Genomic DNA, 18,753 nt, shown 5'->3' with positions numbered 1-18,753 from the left:
TGGGGCCTTCTAGCTGTGAAGCACGAGCGCTAACCACTGTACTACCGTGCCTCCCACATTTGTATACATTTCATAAACTTGCATGTTAAATTTCCAGTGTTTCAAAGTGACCCTCCCTGCAAGTTATGAAATGTGCCAATAAAGTCGTCCCTGTGAAGATGTGGGATGCTACAAACATGTTGGGAAAGTTAGGAAAGAGTTCCGAAACTAACATATCAATTGATTGGTTTCATCTTTCATTATTTGTAATAAAAAAAAAATCTGATGCAGGGCCTTTAAATGTATGGTTTTATACCTGTGGATACGTGTAGTACGTGAATACGTGAGGGAAAGACGAGAGTCCGCCGTGGTCCTGTACTGACTTCCTGACAAACTACGGTGGGTGAGTTGGAAAACAGTAATAAAATAAGGATCGTCTAGAGTGAGTTTGGTTTATTTTTTACTCTGACATTAAACTCTCACCCCCGCCTGATCCGAGCGTATTTTCTCTAGTTTGGCTTTATCCAAATCTAAAAGCTTAAAAAAAAAAAAAAAAGCATCAAAATAGCGACGACGTGCTAGAAAAGCAACAGAAAAATCGGCAAAACCATTACCAAAAAAGCAACAAAAACGTTTCAAAACTGTGACGAAAACCCGGCGACAAAGAGACAGTTATAATCAGTTTTGTAGGCCTAAGCTTTCAAATGGAGCAGTACACTGTTGCTCTCCAAGAAGCTTTTAGATTTGGGTAAAGCTGAACTGGAGAAAATGGGGGGTAAGAGGTTAATACTAAGATGTTAAGGGAGAAAGTCTGTGCTGTGGCCTTAAGCTATGAAAGATGAAGGGAAATGTGTCCAAATGTGTTATTTAGTTGAGTAAAATACAAGACCTTCCCCACAGGATTCCCTTTTGACCCACACTGACCTTCTGCGCGCTGCTGATGACCTCGTCTTGTTGCTTCTCGTACTGGTCGAGTTGTCTCTCCAGCTCCAGCTCCCTCTGATCCCAGGTCAGCTGCCTCTCCTCCAGAAGCTGCAGCACACACCAGGGATTAGCAGCAGCCCATTCATTTGATCAAAAGGAGACCATCACTGAGCACACACAGAGTTCTGCTGCACGACGTCCTCCTCCAGCGCTCGTATGGATCTCTCCTGCTCCTCCACCAGCCTCTTCAGGAACACAGTCTCCTCTCTCTGGACCAGCAGCTCGCGGCCTCTCCTCAGCTCCTGCAGACGCGCCTCCTCCATGCGCTTGTGCCACTCCACCACCTGCGCAGCAACCAACAACCTTTTAATCAGTGTAGGTTTGAAGAACGACCTTAGAGAGAACACAAGTAGAGCAGTGAAGACCTAAACGGTGCAGGAGACGTGGCTTTACCTTCTGAGCGCCTTTAGCGTCCTTGATTGTGGAGATGAGCTCCTCCAGGCCTCGCATCCTCAGCTCCAGCTCCTGTGCCCGGCTCTCCGCGCTCCTCCGCTCCTCCTCAGCCCGGCGTCTCTCCTCCGCCGCCTTCCCTCGCTCATCCTGCATCTGCACCACAGGGACACTTTTTAGTTATTCGGTTCATTTGATCGGGACAGAAACAGAAACAGAGACTTGAATGGCAGATAATTCCAATACTAATAAACACCCAAGCACACTGTTTATCCTCTGGCTCCAAGAAGATTTAGACCAGGGGTAGGCAACGTCAAACATCAAATCCGGTCCTCTAGCATAGAAGCTCTGACCCTCAAGATGATTTTGAGACATAGCTTAAAGGGATATTTCAGGATTTTTGACATAGGGCCTCATTATATAATAATAATTTTAACCATTTTGCATTTAAAGTAACTTATATTTGAGCAGCATCAGCTTCGTGGTTGTATAAGCTACGCAGCGGCGGAGTGATCTGCTAGAAAATAGTCCCTCAAAATGCGATCATTCATGTGATGCAGGTCAGTTATATTCCAAAAATTATTCTATGGACACAGACATTTATATGGTTAGTCTGGTGTTATAAGTGATTTGCCTCAGGTGCTCTGTGGAGCGGGTCACACTGTTTTTAATGCAGGCTAGCTGATACCATAGAAATGCACTAGCGTTGCATTAGCCTAGCGCCACGAAACTCTTCAAATATAAGAACTGCATGAATTTAAGAACAAAATATCTACAGAAATCAGCAACACTGTGGATAACTAGGAAATGAGGCTCTATGTCAAAAATCCTGAAATTATCAGATCAAAGACCTGAAACAAGCACATTTTCTCCACTCAGTTTCAAATCTAAAAGCTTGAAAAAAGTGTCAGTATAGAGATTGTGAAAAGGGACTATTATTGTAGCTCAAAGTGTCTCCTTTCATCAGCTCCTTCATCCAAAACACCTGCAAAGGCTCCCTGAGACTTTAAAAGGTCTCAGTGGTTCAGTTGAATTCACCATCATGGGTTCAGATGCTGACCTGACAGTTGTGCAGAAAACCATCACTGACAAAAGCCTCAGAAGGTAAAAGAAGTTGGATGTTCTCAAAGTGCTGCATCAAAACACATTCATAGAAAGTTAAATGGAAGAAAAAGGTGGAGGAAAAAGGTGGTACAAGCCACAGGGATGAGCGCAGTCTGGAGAGGACTGTCTGGAAAAGGCCATTCAAAAGTGTGGAGGACCTTCACAAGGAGTGACTAAGGCTGGAGTAAGAGCATCGAGAGCTTCCACACACAGACGGACCCTGAACATGGGCTTCAGATCATCCTGGTCTTCATAACACCTCAGCAGTGCCACAGGCTAAAAGCATCCATGCCAGGCAACCGCATTAAGGCCGTCATGCAAGTAAAAGGACTAAGCACTTATGCATGATTATAGTTTTCAGAGGGCCGACATTTCTTTGTTTAAAATCATTTTTTCATTGATTTCATGTAACAGTAATATTCAAATTTTCTGAAATGTTCATTTTGGGTTTTTTACAAGCTGTAAGAAAATTAAAACAAACAAAGGCTTGACATATGTCACTTTGTATGCCATGAGTCTAAACAGAAATAAATGAACTTTTTTCCACGATATTCTAAGTTTCACCTGTAAATGTGGTGAAAACGCAACAAAAAACATGACAAAAAACGACAAAAATGCCAAAAAAAATTACAAAAACACGACAAATAAGTTATGATCAGTATTGTAGGCCTTAGTTTACTCTGGCCTATAGGCTGTAAACTCCAGTCAAGAAGCTTTTAGATTTGGGTAAAACTGAACTCATTGTTGCTTTTCCGGCACATTTTTGTTGCTTCTTTGACGCTTTTTTGTGTCTCTTTTTCATCACTTTTTCATCACTTTTTTTTTTTCACTTCGTTGCTGTGTTTCCATCCTTATTTTGCCGCTTTTTTTCAAGTGGCTTTTAGATTTGGGTAATCCTGAACTGGAGAAAACGTGCTCGGTTCAGGTGGGGGTTCAGAGGTTAATTCTGTCCCTGGACCAACAGCATCAAAACTTGGATCTTAAAGGGGCAAGAGGCAAGCTAGCCATTTGATACTCACTACTGCCACCTCAGGTCACATGTGTAACTGCAGCTTCTATATTAAGCTCGTCTTTTAAGGAATAAATCAACATAATTGTTCTGTTTTCTGGTTCTAGGCGACAGATATTTGAGTACAGGTGTCTGACTCTCCTCTCTCCCACCTGCACCAGCGTGACGGCGAACTTCTCGTGCTGGGCCAGCGGCAGCGCTCCGGCGAACTGCCTGCGGAGCGACTGGACGGTCTGTCGGAGGCTCCTGCAGCGGCTGCGCGCCTCCTGCCGGGCGAGGAACAGGGCGCGCTCGCTGTCGTCCTGTCTCTGCTCGGCGCGGAGCCTCAGCACCTCCAGCTTCTGGACGGTGGAGAGCGCCCCCTGCAGGCGGCTCAGGGCGGACGCCTCGCTCAGCTGCAGAGACAACACGTGCTGGTGCAGTTTGGCGATCAGGGCCTTCTCGTCGGACTGGGACTGAGGACACAGGGACCAGGGGGGGATTAGGGTCTGAACAGCCTGTCAAATTAACAAAAGTGATACCTTCCAATATGAAATGATCTCAATCTTTAACGAAGAACAGCAGCTGGATATGTTTTCGATCGGAATTTTTCTATTTGACAGTGTTTTTCAACAGAACTGCAAAATAGAGCCTCGTCCTTCCTATTCTCTCTTATTTCATTTTTATTGTCCAAATACTATATTTTAATGGCTCACACGCAGAAAAAGATCAGCACATATTTAATGTCTTAGGATTTGCAAACATTTCATCAAACAGAGGAAAGAGAATTGGACAAAGTGGGCAACTTTATAGCAAAAAAATGGAAACTGGAAATGAATAGACCAGAGATTCCTTCAGCTGGGTCTCAGAGCCACTATCCGGGGCCCCCAAAGCTTGTCCACAAAAAAAATGGACCAGACGGATTGGTGCGGCGTCAGCAGTGATGCGGTCGCTGCTCCTTCACGTCGAAAGGAGCAGCTGAGGTGGCTCGGGCATCTGTTCCGGAGCCTCGGGAGGTATTCCAGGCTTGTCCTATTGTAATTGGCTTGTTGCACTGTATGGCTATGCTAGTTCCTCTGACCTGAAGTTGTGAGCGCCAGTACTTCCCGTCTGTATTCTTTTCCAGGAATAATAATCATATTTTCTAAAGATTACGTGGTGGGCAGTGAGTTCCCGGTAGATGATAATTTACTGTGTGTTCAAATCTTGATGTAACGGGTTCAGAGGAGACGCCTGTGATCACAAAGGATTGACAGCTTGTCTTGAAGCTAAAGGCTAACATGCTATAAAAAAAAATTAATAGAAGGCACTATTTTAAATAGTATAATGCATGAAATGAATGATAGCCTTTAGCTTCAAGACAAATTCACTGATTATAAACATAGACGTCTCCTCTACGGAAATATTAACACTGTACAGCAACTCATTAACCTGCTATAAGTGATCATCTACCAGGAACTCACTGTCCACCACAGAATCTTTAGGAAATACGATGATTCGAACAGGTCTAAGCTAGTCTTAATGGAAATTAATACGAACAGGAAGTACTAGCGCCCACAACTTCAGCTCAGAGGAACTAGCGTAGCCACATTGTGCAACAAGCCAATTGGGACAAGGCCTTGTGGAAGACCCAGGACACGCTATGTGTCTGTGGCCTGGTGTCGCCTCGGGGTCAGAACAGCTGGAGGAGGTGTGCCTGGATCGGGAAGACTGCTGCCTCCGCGACCCGGCCCCGGATAAACCGCAAGAAAATGGATGTATATAATATTATAATTCTAATAATTTATAACATTGAAATAAAATTAGCATTACTGGGGACAGGCGTGTTGGGATCGATAAGAGGGTACAACGTTTCAGACTTTGGGAATGGCTGTTTGACAACATCATTTTAGTATCTTTGATCAACTTATAGTAATCTAACTTTCCAAACAATTGATCCTGGGGTATCTCAGAAGGTCAAATCTGCACAAATATCAACTTTTTTCCCAACCTTAGCAAAGTTGCACAATGCACCTTTAAAGGTCCTGCAAAATCGACTTTTTTAGAGCTTTTAGCCATGTTGTTATGCTATTTCCTTATCAAAAACACCCCCAGAGTGGTTTGTGGCTTCATTCACGCAGCTCTTAGTAATCCTCCTGAATCCTGCTCTCTGAGGCTCCTCCCTCTCCTGGTGAACGACTGAGTGTTCAGTTGTGTCGTCACAGCGGAACGGAAGTGCTCGGCGTCTGTAATGTAATGTCTTAATTCTATGCTTACGGCGTGATTTTAATTTGTAAACCAGCCTTTTCATTATTTATTTATAACCAACGCGAATTCCATAATGTAAACAGCGATGGACCAGAGCGATGAGTCAATCCAAACGCGGGTTAGCATATTAGCATGTGTGTTAGCAATTTATGAAGCTGTGTTGCAGATGTCAACTCCTTATAACTGCATCGTGAAGTAACTTCACTTATTGCTGTTTATTTATATTACGGTAAAGTTGTATGTGCGGAGAGAGGGGGCGGAGTTAACTGAATCGAAGCGTTGTGTCTTCCGGGTTTGAAAAATACCTCCAGAAAACACTTTTATTTATCACAAAAATGAGTGCTCCATAGCGATAGAGGTACAATATATCATATAAATACCTATACTTAACTTTGGAATGGCTATAATAGCATGATACAGATCCTTTAAGGCCTTGATTTTAACATAGTTCCTTGAATGACTGTTAACGGCTTTTAATGCCCCGCGGAAACCCTGATATATACACGATATGCTGATACATATACTGATAGATTTGTGTAAAAGTGTGATGTGTTCCTTCATATTACCAGTGTGAAGAGTCTGATTTTACCTGCAGGTCCAGAATCTGCCTCCTCAGAGACTCCAGCTCTCGCTCTCTGGACTGTTGTTTGGCCTGAAGAGCCGAGGCCTGAAGCACGGCCACGTCCGACACCTCCTGCAGCCTACGGACAAGTCGCCGGTTTATAACCCACAACACGCCTGGTGAAAGCTAACAAAGGAAGTGTGTGAGACGTACTTGGAGGCTTCCTCTCGGAGCCGGTTCTCGGTCTCCTCCAGCTGTGCGATCCTGGCTCTGTCGGCGTCGCTCGAGGATTTACTGACGCAGCTCGACAGCTCGTCCCTCAGCTCTCGCTCGGCTCTCTGCAGCTCCACGTTCATCTTTGTGAGCTGCAAAAAAACAACAAACAAAACCAGATAATGACCTTCAGGATCGGGCTCTGAAAGGGAAAAGCGCTGGGCTACATGTGCGACAATCTGTCAGCGAAGAGTCAAGTTCAGTGAGAAAATTATTTTACAAAGAAAACAAAAACAATAGTGACAATGGAGAATTATTGTCAGCCTGAGAGCAGGTTCTAATCGATTTATCCCTGACCTTTTTAAAATGTAAAACTAAATAATGAACCAACTTCTTTCTGTTTTCTTTCTAATTTATCAAGGCTGGTGTTAAATAACGAGTACAACCTGGAAAATAGCACATTAGATATTTGTGGGCACGTCGCTCTTAATTTACCATTTGAAATTGCCTGTATTACCGTTTCAGGGAGAAGTGCAAGAAGTCATCTAGAAATGAGTAAAAACATCTTGAAATAAGAACATTTGTCCCTGATGTAAGTAAGTGGAGCAACTTTACGCTTAAAGGGACTATACAGAGTTTAAACATGTTAAAACTAAGTATTTTCCTCCCCCTACATGCTCCAGCCATGTCCTAATGTGTAGAATGAGCTCAGACCTGTTCATCACAACTGCCTCTAAAATCCTCACTCAAAAAGGTGTTAATTCGGGTTCGAATGCACAAGCTTAAAGGGACAAGATGCAAGTTGGCCATTTTATACTCACTACTGCCACCTCAGGTCTTATACGTAACTGCAGCTTCTATATTAAGCTCGTGGCATGACGGCACTTCTAATATAGAAGCTGCAGCTAGACGTAAGACCTGAGGTGGCAGTAGTGAGTATTAAAATGTCCAACTTGCATCTTGTCCCTTTAAAATAGATAAAAAGATCTATTTGAACTAAAAAAAACAACAACAAAAAACTGAATTTACCAGAAAAAGATAATTTGTGATACTACAGCAGTATGAGGACTTTCTGGACCCGATCTCGTGTTTCTAAACGCAGGCTTTAGACTAGGCCAAAGGTGCCCAAAGTGTGGACCAGGAGCCAAATGCTGCCCTTAGACCAATGTTTGGTGGCCCTGAGGCTTCTACACAATCTCAAAAACTATTGGTACTTATTTATTGGGGGAATTAGCTGGTTTTAATGCCCCTAGCCTAAATAAAAGGTGTGGAACAAAATTAATTAAAACTCTGCTAGACAAATTGAGCTGAAGTTTTCACTGCATTGACCACCCATCTGTGTACATTTCAATATGTGTCCCTCAATGAAAAACGTCACCCCTAGACTAGACTATTGGCCACATTTTGGTTCTTTTGTGTGAAACAAAAAAGCAAGAGAACGCAACCCAAAAGGAACAAAACGTGACAATCATAACGAGAAAGAAGCTGCATTCGTTTTGTAGGTCTTAGCTTGATTTTATCCGCTTTCATGTTGCTTCATGCAGCTGCGAAACACTTGCCTTGTCTTTCAAATGAGGCCTATAGTCTGTAAGCTCCAGTCGAGAAGCTTTTAAATTTGGGTAAGGCTGAACTGGAGAAAATGTCTTGGGTTAAGGAGAGGTTAAAGTATCCATAAGAGTACTGGAAGGAGTACAGCCTGCACCAGTCCAAGTGAATCAACGGAAAATGAGCAATTCCTACATTCTTATCTATTTTCTATTTTCTCTTTGATACCAAACCAATGAAAGGCATGTGAAATATTTGGCCACATTACAAAAGCATGTCAGTCAACTCTACAAAGGCACGGATAAGAACTTCCAGATAAAGAGCGATAGAGAAACTGGCTCCGATGTTTTCAGGGCGGCCAAAAAATGTGGTGTTAAACAAATAAAAAGCTCTAAAAAAGCCGAAGGCGACGTGTGAATCAGATTCATCGTTTGTTTGTTTCTCGTCTCATCGACTGGATTTCACCCACAGGAACAGGCAGAGGTGCGAGTTGTGCAACATTCAACACTCGTGCTTTACCACCTGATGGGACTCGACATCTTTGGCCCCGTGAAGACGATTTTCCAAACGTCGGCCTTCGAAAATCTGTCCACCTGCGTTTGTGGATTTAGTGGAATAAATGCGTTTTGTCTTTCAGTAAAAGCAGACATTTGTGAAAGAAGATTTACTCTGAATCTCATTATCAACCGTTTATATCAATCGTGAAGTAGCAGGAGAGCTGTTGAGAACATTCTGTCATAAATATTAGTCACAGTAAAATTCCTGTCGACTAAAACTATGGTCAAAATCTTCAGACATTTTTCCATGAGAAAGCACTGCACTTTACGCATGTTCTAAAGCCTGCCCTGGAGCCTAATTTTTTGAAAAACTTTCTACAGCTAGATATTCCTCCTGTGATAACGCTGGGTTAAAGTCCAGTTCGAGCTTTAGATTTAGATTTTTTTTTAGATTTTATAAGCAATGAGAAAAACAATGTTTCCAAAGGCTCTGGTCATTTTGTAAAATTGCTGCCTGGCTCTGCCGTACTATTCCCTGTCCATTCCACACAAGCAAGTTAGTCTGGTGGTCACGGAGCAATCGGAGCAGTTTGAAGGGGCGGGTCTAACACGCATAGACTGTCTGTGTAATAAACCAATTAGTAATTAGCTAACTGCTGTAGTCCAATTCACAAAATATGAAGTGAAACTCACACGGAGAACGAGGAGGCAAAATCCTCGACTACTTCATCCATGATTAGTTTTGGAAAATGTTAATGTTAAAGCAGTACTAAGTAACTCTTCCCCCTAGAGGCCATAAGCACAACTGCAGGTGTAGTAGCAAGTTTTTTAACTTATTAATTGTCTTGGAGAGCAAATACTACGCTGACAGGAAAGGCGAAGGGAGAGAGGGTTACTGTGCATCCAATTATACAATGGAAATATTTTTTGTCACTCAAACTTGGCTGTAAATACTGTTTAAAGTGACGTTAGCCCGCAGCTAGCTTTGCCCGTTAGCATGTTAGCTTCTTCTTCGTGATTACATTAGTGTGTATTGGCTTTCTCCGCACCGGGGGCAGTCAAGTTGCAAAAATGGTTTTCTGGCCAGAGACACCAGGGGGAGATGAAAGACCCTCCAATCATCCCATAAACACTTGTATTACCCCCACAGGGACTACGAAACGGATTTATTAAGGTAAACACGTTACTTAGTACTGCTTTAATTGAACTAAGAACATAGTGGAGCAGCGAGTGACGAAACCTGTCATTTCTCTGTGACGGTCGTGATTGGTTCGGACAAGGGTTTCAAAGTACGTTTTTACTCCCCATATAAATGTTATTATTGTCGCACTTTTTTTTTTTTTCCATATCAGAGCAAATGGAAACATTGTTTTTCTGATTGTTTATTTCATAAAGTTTTCAAAAATGTTTTGATACTCTCCACAAAAATCTGGCAAAATTACATAGTGAAGCGGACCAGGCTGGTTTTCATAAGGAACATTTTAGAAATCTCTTATACTAATGTGGGCCACACTTTGATTGACAAGCCGTTAGAGGCCGAGTCTACAGTGAAGATTTTCATTTTGATTTAATTATTTATCAGGACAATGTACAGATACATTACGCTCGTGAGCAAAGACGCTTGTACCAGACTGTAGTACTAGGAGACGAGATGTCGCCCTCATGCCCTGTTTAGGAACATGCTCTGTCACAGCCGGGTAGGAGGAGTCTGTAAATCCCTTAGGGACTTGGTTATTATGGCAAACGGGGAGGACTGGGCAGATTATCTATAACTTTTTCCAGTATATGGTGAAAACGTCCTCTGACACTCCCCCATTTCATTGATTGCACTAAATCTGGTTTGAAGCCTTTGATATGCAATTGCTGAGCTTCTGTATGTAAAACAAAAACACCTTCTTATCTGAAATGTCTTCATCTGAAATGCTGAAAGTGTTACATGAATGAACTTTTCTGCTGTGTAAATGAAATAAATAAAAGCACCTCATTGAACTTGTCCTCCAGCTCTGTGTTTCTCTCCTCCAGCTGACAGAGGGAGCCCTTGAGCCGGTCGTACATCCTCTGCGCATGCTCCGCCCTCTGCCTCTCGTTCAGCTCCTTCATCTCTAGCGTCGTGATGCGTCTGGCGGCAGAAACCATCTCGCTGTTGAGCTGGGCCTTCCCCGCTTTGTCCAGGACGCCGCCGTCGCCTGGGACCAGACAGGGACGGTAAAAACCTACGCGGGCTTGTCATTTTGAATAAGCAAACATCTAATCTTGTCTTGTTTTTGGGGTTCAAAGCTCAATGAATCAGGCTGGGAATTCGATATAAAATCATCCCTTTGAAAAACCCTTCAATATATTCAATATTCAATATATATTGTTTTCATACAAAAACAACGCAATGCTGTCGTGTTGTGTTGTTGCACAAATAGAACCAACAATCTAGGACTTAAACTTTATAACATACCAGCAGGTGTGCACCCTTTTCAGGAGAGATCAAGAATGCGCCTCAGGCCATGATTCAGAATGTGCTGTATTCAGACTCCGGAAAACACGTGTTTTTTGCACTTCTGCAGTGACACAGTCGGGTTTCTGACGCACAAAGAGGACGAGAGGAGCAGCGAATAAAGAGAAACTATCGTCAGGATCCTGATTCAGTCAGAGCAGGGTAACTCTGTCGGTCGCCAACTCACTGTTTATTTATTTTTTTTATTACGAAACTAATGACGATCCAAAACTTGTGAAGAGTCAGGATCTGAACATTTCATATTTATTACTGCATTTCCGACACTTCTCTCTCGCTCTCTGGAGCATGTTTGACAAAGCAGAGCGGCTTAACATGGAAAGATCGAAACAGTTGAGATATTAACGTTTCTCTGAGTTTTTAAATGGTCAAAATTGATCCAAGGACGACTGAGAAACATCCTGTTAAAGTCTTCAATCCAGAACCAGGCTGTTTAAATGCACACGCCATAAAAAGAGATCGATACACGCGGTGTTTCAAAACATGTTAACAATGTTGTCGTTGAAAATTGAATGAAACAAATATATTTATGCATTTGCCTCTTCACATAACGTTAGTGTCTGTCCCGAGAGGAGAGAGGAGTTAATCAGAAAGGAAAGTGTTTCATAAAACACAAATTATCTCCGAATCTAGAATTAAATCAGTGATTTTGATCCAAACTAGCCTCTGTTTAGCTTAGATTTCTCAGGAACTGAGGCACGTAGAATTAAACTGTTTTCACCTAGAGTCTCGTCTTTTAAACGAGCCATAGCATGTGTCCATAGCTATAACATAGAATACGCTGTGGTGCTACAAATATCATGAAAAATTGTCTGGCTTGTTGGCACTCTGCAGCTAAATCACCAAAACAGCGCTGCCTCAATGTGTTAAAATCTTTAGCGGCCCACAAAGGAAAGGACCATATTTGGATTACAGCGTCATCTCGATTGCCATTCGTGCTACACTTGGATACCAAACATGTCAGCATTTGTGAATGAATAAGTAGTTAGAATAAGTAGAATATTGTAGTTACTTCCTGGATATCGTGAAGGGTATGTTTTTTCTTTTTCATACTAAGATGTTCAGGGAATAAAACTAGCGAAAAATCTCATCACTGTTTTCACCTGCCGTGTATCTTAAGCAACACAATTACCCCTTGAAGCAAAAGCAAAGGTTGAGTCTCCAAAAAGTCATTGAGCAAATCTAAGTTTGACAACTCCTGGCAGAGTTCTGCACCACGTCTGGCCAGCGTTGACAGAGAACAGGTTAAAGGATAATACGATGCAGTGGAGACGCCTGACCTGCGCTGCAGCTGTCCCAGGCCTGCTCTAAAGCGTTGAGTTTCTCTTTGGAGATCTCCAGCTCTTTGGTCACCGCCGAGATCTGCTCCAGGAGAGACGCATTCTCGCTCTGAGTAAACAAAAGAAGATTTAAGCTTTACATGGATCATAAATTTGAGTTTACATCCAACTGTGAAACATGTTTGAACTTTTCACACAGAACTGGTCCGGTACCTGTTGATTTGAAATGTTAATAAATGGGACTTTTATTAATAATTGTAAAGTGTCAGATTAAGAAAGAGGTGGTCAGTAATGTAAGTTTACTCAAGTACTAGTCGTGTTGTTGAGGATCTGGGGTCTCAGAGGAGAGAAAGGGCAGCGAGTTTGAGGAAGTTTGCAGCAGGTTTGCCACAGCTGTCTTTAATGCTATGTTTACCAAGTAAAAAATATGAAAACCACAAACAGCTGCCTTTCGATTAAAAGACTATTTCGTCATGAGTTTTACACATCCGGGATTAGGGAATTTCAATGTGAAAGCCACAATAATCCCAACAGAATTACTCTGCGTTCTCATTAAAAAACAACCGGACATATTTTGCTATTTTTTAATTGTGGTGAGTTTGCTCTTTTTAAATCATAATGAAAGAAGAAAGTACCAAATATGACCCTGATCAAAAGCTTATGATCAAGAGGAATGGGCCGTTTTACTAATAGATTATAAACAGAACCGTCTCCACGACTACCACTAAAGAATCCAGGCTGTCATTGATGTACTCAGAAGAGGGTATGTAACCTTTGGATCAGGGTACTTTGTTTTTTCATTCTGATTTAAAAAGAGCAGACTCCGTTTTTTCACCACAAATGGATTCACACAACCACTAACTATGAGTGAAAAAAAAAACCGTTTTGTGCTATCATTCATATTCAGCGGGAACTGCACAGTGAAGAGGTGCAAAACTGATCTGGGTCCGTCTGCATTCTCAGTGAAAGGGACTCAGTTATGGAACTCTTTGCCATTGGAGACTCTTCTCACAAAAGCTGAAGCTGTGGCTGGACTGGCTGGACTTGGGAAGGGAAGTGGTCAGATATGTCTTCTTTCTTCTTATTGTTGTATTGTTTGATGCTTTTTACATATTTTTCATCTTTCTGTTCTGCGATAAACCCTTTGAAAAGCCTAACCAGGGACGGGGGCTGTAAATTAGCCTTTGGCCAGACGTCTTATGTACATAACATCAGCCACTGAGTTGGCAATGTTTTCTTGTACTGTCCCTGTCAAATAAACAAATAAATAAACAAAAAATCTTTGAAAAATGGTCAAAAATTCTGCCAGGGTATGTAAAGTTTTGAGCACAACTGTAAGTCTGAGCAGCTCCTGCAGAGACCACACTGCGGTTCATAGATGATGTCATCTTTACAGTGTCCACTCACACCACCCGGACCAGACCACTCTCTCTCTCTGGTTCTGACCCGCTCACAAACCTGCGAGTGCACGTAATGTAATATAAATGGCCCACTGTGTTTATCATGTGCTTTCAGAAATCTTGCAAGTTGGCAAATAAAATGACAAAATCAGCCTCTAAATAAGGTTCTTCTTTACGCTCTAAACAGGTATATCCAAACGTTTTCTTGATGGGATCGTGCAAAAGGCCAAACTCATAAAGGCAGAGTTGACTTTTCAGCACAAACCCACAGCCTAATGAGTAGATGAGACCCCTGTATTATCCTTGAGTAGTATTTGTGTTGAGACCTTATTACTTTTACTCAACTACATTTGAAAGATAAATACAATACTCCCCACTCTTAATACATTTTTACAGCACATAAAAAAACAACATAATAACTATTACATTCTCCGTTGCAGAGATTGTTATTGGCTTGTTCCATTTGAAACAGTTTTTCACAACACATTATGAGTTCTTTCACCTGCAGCTGCTCCAGTTTGGTGGTCCTCTGCACCAGGCGGCTGTCCCTCTGCAGCAGGTCTCGGTATTTCACTGTGAGCTCCGTGAACTGTTTGTTTGCCTTTTCCAGCTCCGACGAGGGAACACTTTCATTCAAGGCTTTCTGCAGCGCGGCGATCCTGTAGGCCGCCATGTCCTGCATCACAAACAGGTAGATGGAAGGTGTGGATGTGACTATGACTCAATGCTACAGCTAATTAGAGTAGGGTACTGTTAAACGATACCAGTGTGGTATCGGAAAAATAAAAGCATTGAAAGCAAAACATGGAATACATTTTGATAAAAGTACAAACATTGGGATAAAATTTGAAAAGAAGTGGAAACCTTGGGGACAATTTTTAAAAATTGGGGGGAAAATTAAAAAAAAAAAAAAAAAAAAAATGCCAAAAGAAAAACAATTGACCTCTCGCCGAGCCCCGCCCCCTTAGTTACTATTTCTATGCCCGACAAATAAATGGTGAAACACGACCAGCGCCACAGATTGCCATGAGTGTCAGTGACCTTTTTTGGAGCAATACCGCCGCGATATCCTCCAGATCAAGGCTAAAGGTTGATAAAGGACTATTGACACTACAGCAAACAGACAGGTCTCCAGCAAATTCAAAGAAACCTTATGATCTCTTCTTTAAATGCAACAGCACCGCCTTGTGGACCAGTTGTGCTCCCGCACTGCCCGGTGAGCACCCTCTGACTTTTTTTGTATTTCTAAAAATAGGAACATTTCTCTGGTGCGCTAAAGTTAGCTAACACTAGCTAAACCTACAGGTGCCACAATGACTATCAGCTACAGCCAGTTATCAGGACAGAGACAAAATACACAGTACTTTTATCATAAAGGGAAACAAAATACACAGTACTTTGATCATAAAGGGAAACAAAATACACAGTACTTTTATCATAAAGGGAAACAAAAACACGTGAGACTGTAGGCTTGTAAAAGTTCACCGCCGCAGTTAAAGTTACAGCTCCAGTTTGTGTAATGTTATGTGACTGTCAGTAGCTAGATGTTAGCATGCTAAGGTGTTAGCCTAGAGGCCCCAGTCTTACCCTAGAGCAGACGTATGTTTGTTTATTTAGAGACATTTATCTGGGCTTAGGTCGTCCACATTGTTTGATCCATTGTAGGCAGTGTTCAGGTTGTGTTTACGGCTTGGGAAGGATAATAACTGGACTCCCCCAGACTCACTCCTGTGGTCCCTAGTGTCTGATTTACATCCTCCACATGGAAGAGCATAGCAGACGAATATAATCTGTCTCATTCTCCAGTGAATTAGTCAGAACAGTAGTAGGAATAGAAAGCATGTGTGGCTGTGAGTCTTGCCCAGATACCTCCTCGTTTGTCCCTTTTTTGTTTCCTGTAACAATTGGAGAAATTGGAGAAAAAGTGGAAACATTGGGGATCAAATTGGACAAATGGAAACCATGGGAAAAAATGTAAAGTGGAAAGGACGTTTCAAATAAATAAATTACATTATTGTTCTGTTTTCTGGTTCTAGACGATGAATATTTTAGTAAAGGTATGGAAAAGTGTTGTTAAAGCACCGGTATGGATAAAAATGTACCGGTACTGACTGCTAATGGGGATCTAAGCACACAAACCTGAGGAGGCCGATCTCATTCCCGGCGTGGGCCTCACCTTGTATCTCTGCAGGTAGCCGATCCTCTGCGTGACGGCGGTCTGCATGGCGGTGTTCTCCTCCCGCAGCCGCCCGTTCTCCCTCCTCAGATGCTGCTCCTGCTCCAGCGCTGTGGTGTAGCGCCGCGTCAGCTTCTTCTCGTTCACCTGCAGCAGCGTGAGCTTCCTCTGCGCCTCGCTCAGCGCCCGCCTCGCCGCCTCCGGGCCGCCGTCCAGAGTCTGCAGCAGCTCCTGACCCGGCGAGAACAAGTGAGGAGGCATTTTAACCCCCGCCTTAAAGGAATAGGCCACCGTTTTTACATACTAAGATATGTTCTTACCTCACTTTAGACGTGTTAATATATCCCCGTCTGGTCTTTGTCCGTGCGCTCTGTCACGCAAACGGAGCACATACGCAGCCTCTCCCACATGTCCTATAGCTCCAAAAAAGCTCACGATAGAAGCTACCAAGCTCTTCCACGTGTTCCCTATTTAAATAAAGTTACGTGAAGTGTTTTCATGCGAAGTATATTTACACAGAAATGTAGCATGTCGATTTTATAAGCAAATAAAAAGGGGAACTATATTGTGAGGCGTAATGATACGAGGAGTAAAACGTCCGCGCAGTAACTCCTAAAGGTTATTGCCGGAAGTGAGCGGGGGAAGTCTTTAGGAGTTACTACGCGGACGCTGTGCTCCTCGTATCATTACGCCTCACAATATAGTCCCCCTTTTTATTTGCTTATAAAATCGACATGCTACATTTCTGGGTAAATATACTTCGCATGAAAACACTTCACGTAACTTTATTTAAATAGGGAACACGTGGAAGAGCTTGGTAGCTTCTATCGTGAGCTTTTTCGGAGCTATGTGACATGTGGGAGAGGCTGCGTATGTGCTCCGTTTGCGTGACAGAGCGCGCGGACAAAGACCAGACGGGGATGTATTAACTCGACTAAAGTGAGCTAAGAACATATCTTAGTATGTAAAAACGGTGGCCTATTCCTTTAACGAAAAGGTCAAGCACCATCTCGTTCCTCGTGTTGTCGTAACCTTTTTTGCGTTTTTGTCTTTTGCGGAACATTTTTGTCAAATTACAAAAAAGAAACATTTTTGTAACGTTTTGGTTTCTAAAAATATCGGTAAGAAATATCGGCCGAGCATATCAGCATCAACCAATAACCAATAAGGAGTCAATAAGAAAAACCCACATTGGTCGACCGCCAGCTCTAATAGATGTATTTCTACATAGTTCTATGATTGAAACCTTTACTGTGATAATAAATGTTTAAAGGGGCTGGAAGCAAGTTTGCCATTTTATACTCACTACTGCCACCTCAGGTCATACGTGTAACTGCAGGTTCTATATTAAGCTCGTGCATGACGGCAATTCGGGCCGAAGTGACACCTTTTTGAGTGACAGTGCAGGATTTTAGAGGCAGTTGTGGTGAACAGGTCTGAGCTCATTCTACACATTAGGACATGGCTGGAACATGTAGGGGGAGGAAAATACTTAATTTTAACATTTTTAAACTCCTTATAGTCCCTTTAACTAAAGGCCATTTGAGAGATGAAAAAACAAAGAAACATCAAATTAAATTTGTTAAAATAACGGTTATCGGCCATGACCTCCTTCATATTGGTATAGGAATCAGACACCAAAAATCTGTAGCAGTCGGGCCGTAAAATAAAACCTACTGAAATTTACAGCAAAGCCCGCAGCTGAATGTGTTTTAAATTTAATGCTTTTTTCACTGTAATTTAAAGCCTCAATTTTAGCAAACTACTTTAAGTTTAGTTAAGTTTAACTCATTGGTTTATTTGGTAGGGACAATGCATGTTAATGAACACACCACACCGGACTGTAACCTTTTTTGTGGGCTATTTTCCATCCGTCGTCCCCCATGCACACTCTCATTCATCCTGGCCTATTGTACATGTTTTAGTGGTAGGGGAAACTGGAGGAAACCTACACAGACACGGGGAGAACGTGCAAACTCCACATAAAAAGGCCCCGTCCAGGTGGGAATCGAACCCGGACCTTCTACCTGTGAAGCACAAGCGCTAACCATTCATCATGATCATGATGATTTTTTTGTTTGTGAAGAAACCAACCACACCAAGGACCAAACTTTGTATAAACTTCCAACTAAAATGACCTCATTCATTCCAAATGAGCCGCTTAAAATGAAGCTTTAATAACTTAAAAGATAGTAGAGCAATAACACACAGAAGAGCTTAAATCAACTTTATTTATTAATATATGACTACACAATGCAAAAACTGTAACAATGCTTTAGTAAGTATTATGACCGTATGTTTGCAGAGGCTCTCAGTCGCCCAGGAAGTATTCATTTAGTGAAGCTCTTAATCCATGTTTTGCTTCTATTTTGGGAGGGGCCAAGAAGTCAAATGACCAAAGCTCCAAAAAGACTTGACTTGACTTGTGACTTGAGGCCAATGACTCTCAATGACTCGCTGTGACTTTATAGTAATTATTTATTTCAGTGAAACTGTCGAAAGCTCGGGATTAATTTCGTAAAAGCGGCGCATCTATGTTTACATTATGGTAATTAGCCCCCGGGAAAACCGATTCCCGTTTAACCACTTAACCCCCGGTCGAACCGATTCCCGTTTAACCCCTTAACCCCCGGGAAAACCGATTCCCGTTTAACCACTTAACCCCCGGTCGAACCGATTCCCGTTTAACCCCTTAACCCCCGGGAAAACCGATTCCCCTTTAACCCCTTAACCCCCGGGAAAACCGATTCCCCCCTTTAACCCCTTAACCCCCGGGAAAACAGATTCCCGTTTAACCCCTTAAAACCCGGGAAGACCGATTCCCCTTTAACCCCTTAACCCCCGGGAAAACCAATTCCTGTTTAACCCCTTAACCCCCGGGAAAA

The 18,753-nt window shown here is 42.4% G+C and overlaps 1 protein-coding gene across 1 annotated transcript in view; it reads right to left on the bottom strand.

Annotated features, from left to right (window-relative positions):
* cep290 (centrosomal protein 290) overlaps nt 1-18,753 on the bottom strand; it is an 87,615-nt gene that overhangs the window by 21,874 nt on the left and 46,988 nt on the right. The window contains exons 23-32 of the mRNA XM_079560397.1: nt 15,869-16,099; nt 14,195-14,368; nt 12,293-12,401; nt 10,490-10,695; nt 6,468-6,619; nt 6,282-6,393; nt 3,619-3,921; nt 1,357-1,509; nt 1,083-1,247; nt 904-1,011 (exon numbers count right to left, since the gene is read on the bottom strand). Coding sequence (XP_079416523.1) covers nt 904-1,011; nt 1,083-1,247; nt 1,357-1,509; nt 3,619-3,921; nt 6,282-6,393; nt 6,468-6,619; nt 10,490-10,695; nt 12,293-12,401; nt 14,195-14,368; nt 15,869-16,099 — 1,713 coding nt within the window. The remainder of the gene's footprint in view (nt 1-903; nt 1,012-1,082; nt 1,248-1,356; nt 1,510-3,618; nt 3,922-6,281; nt 6,394-6,467; nt 6,620-10,489; nt 10,696-12,292; nt 12,402-14,194; nt 14,369-15,868; nt 16,100-18,753) is intronic.

This window comes from Gobius niger (genome assembly GCF_951799975.1).
Source record: "Gobius niger genome assembly, chromosome: 7".
Lineage (NCBI taxonomy): Eukaryota > Metazoa > Chordata > Actinopteri > Gobiiformes > Gobiidae > Gobius > Gobius niger.
The sequence above is the reverse complement of the archived record's forward strand: the minus strand, read 5'-3'. Positions and strand labels throughout refer to the sequence as shown.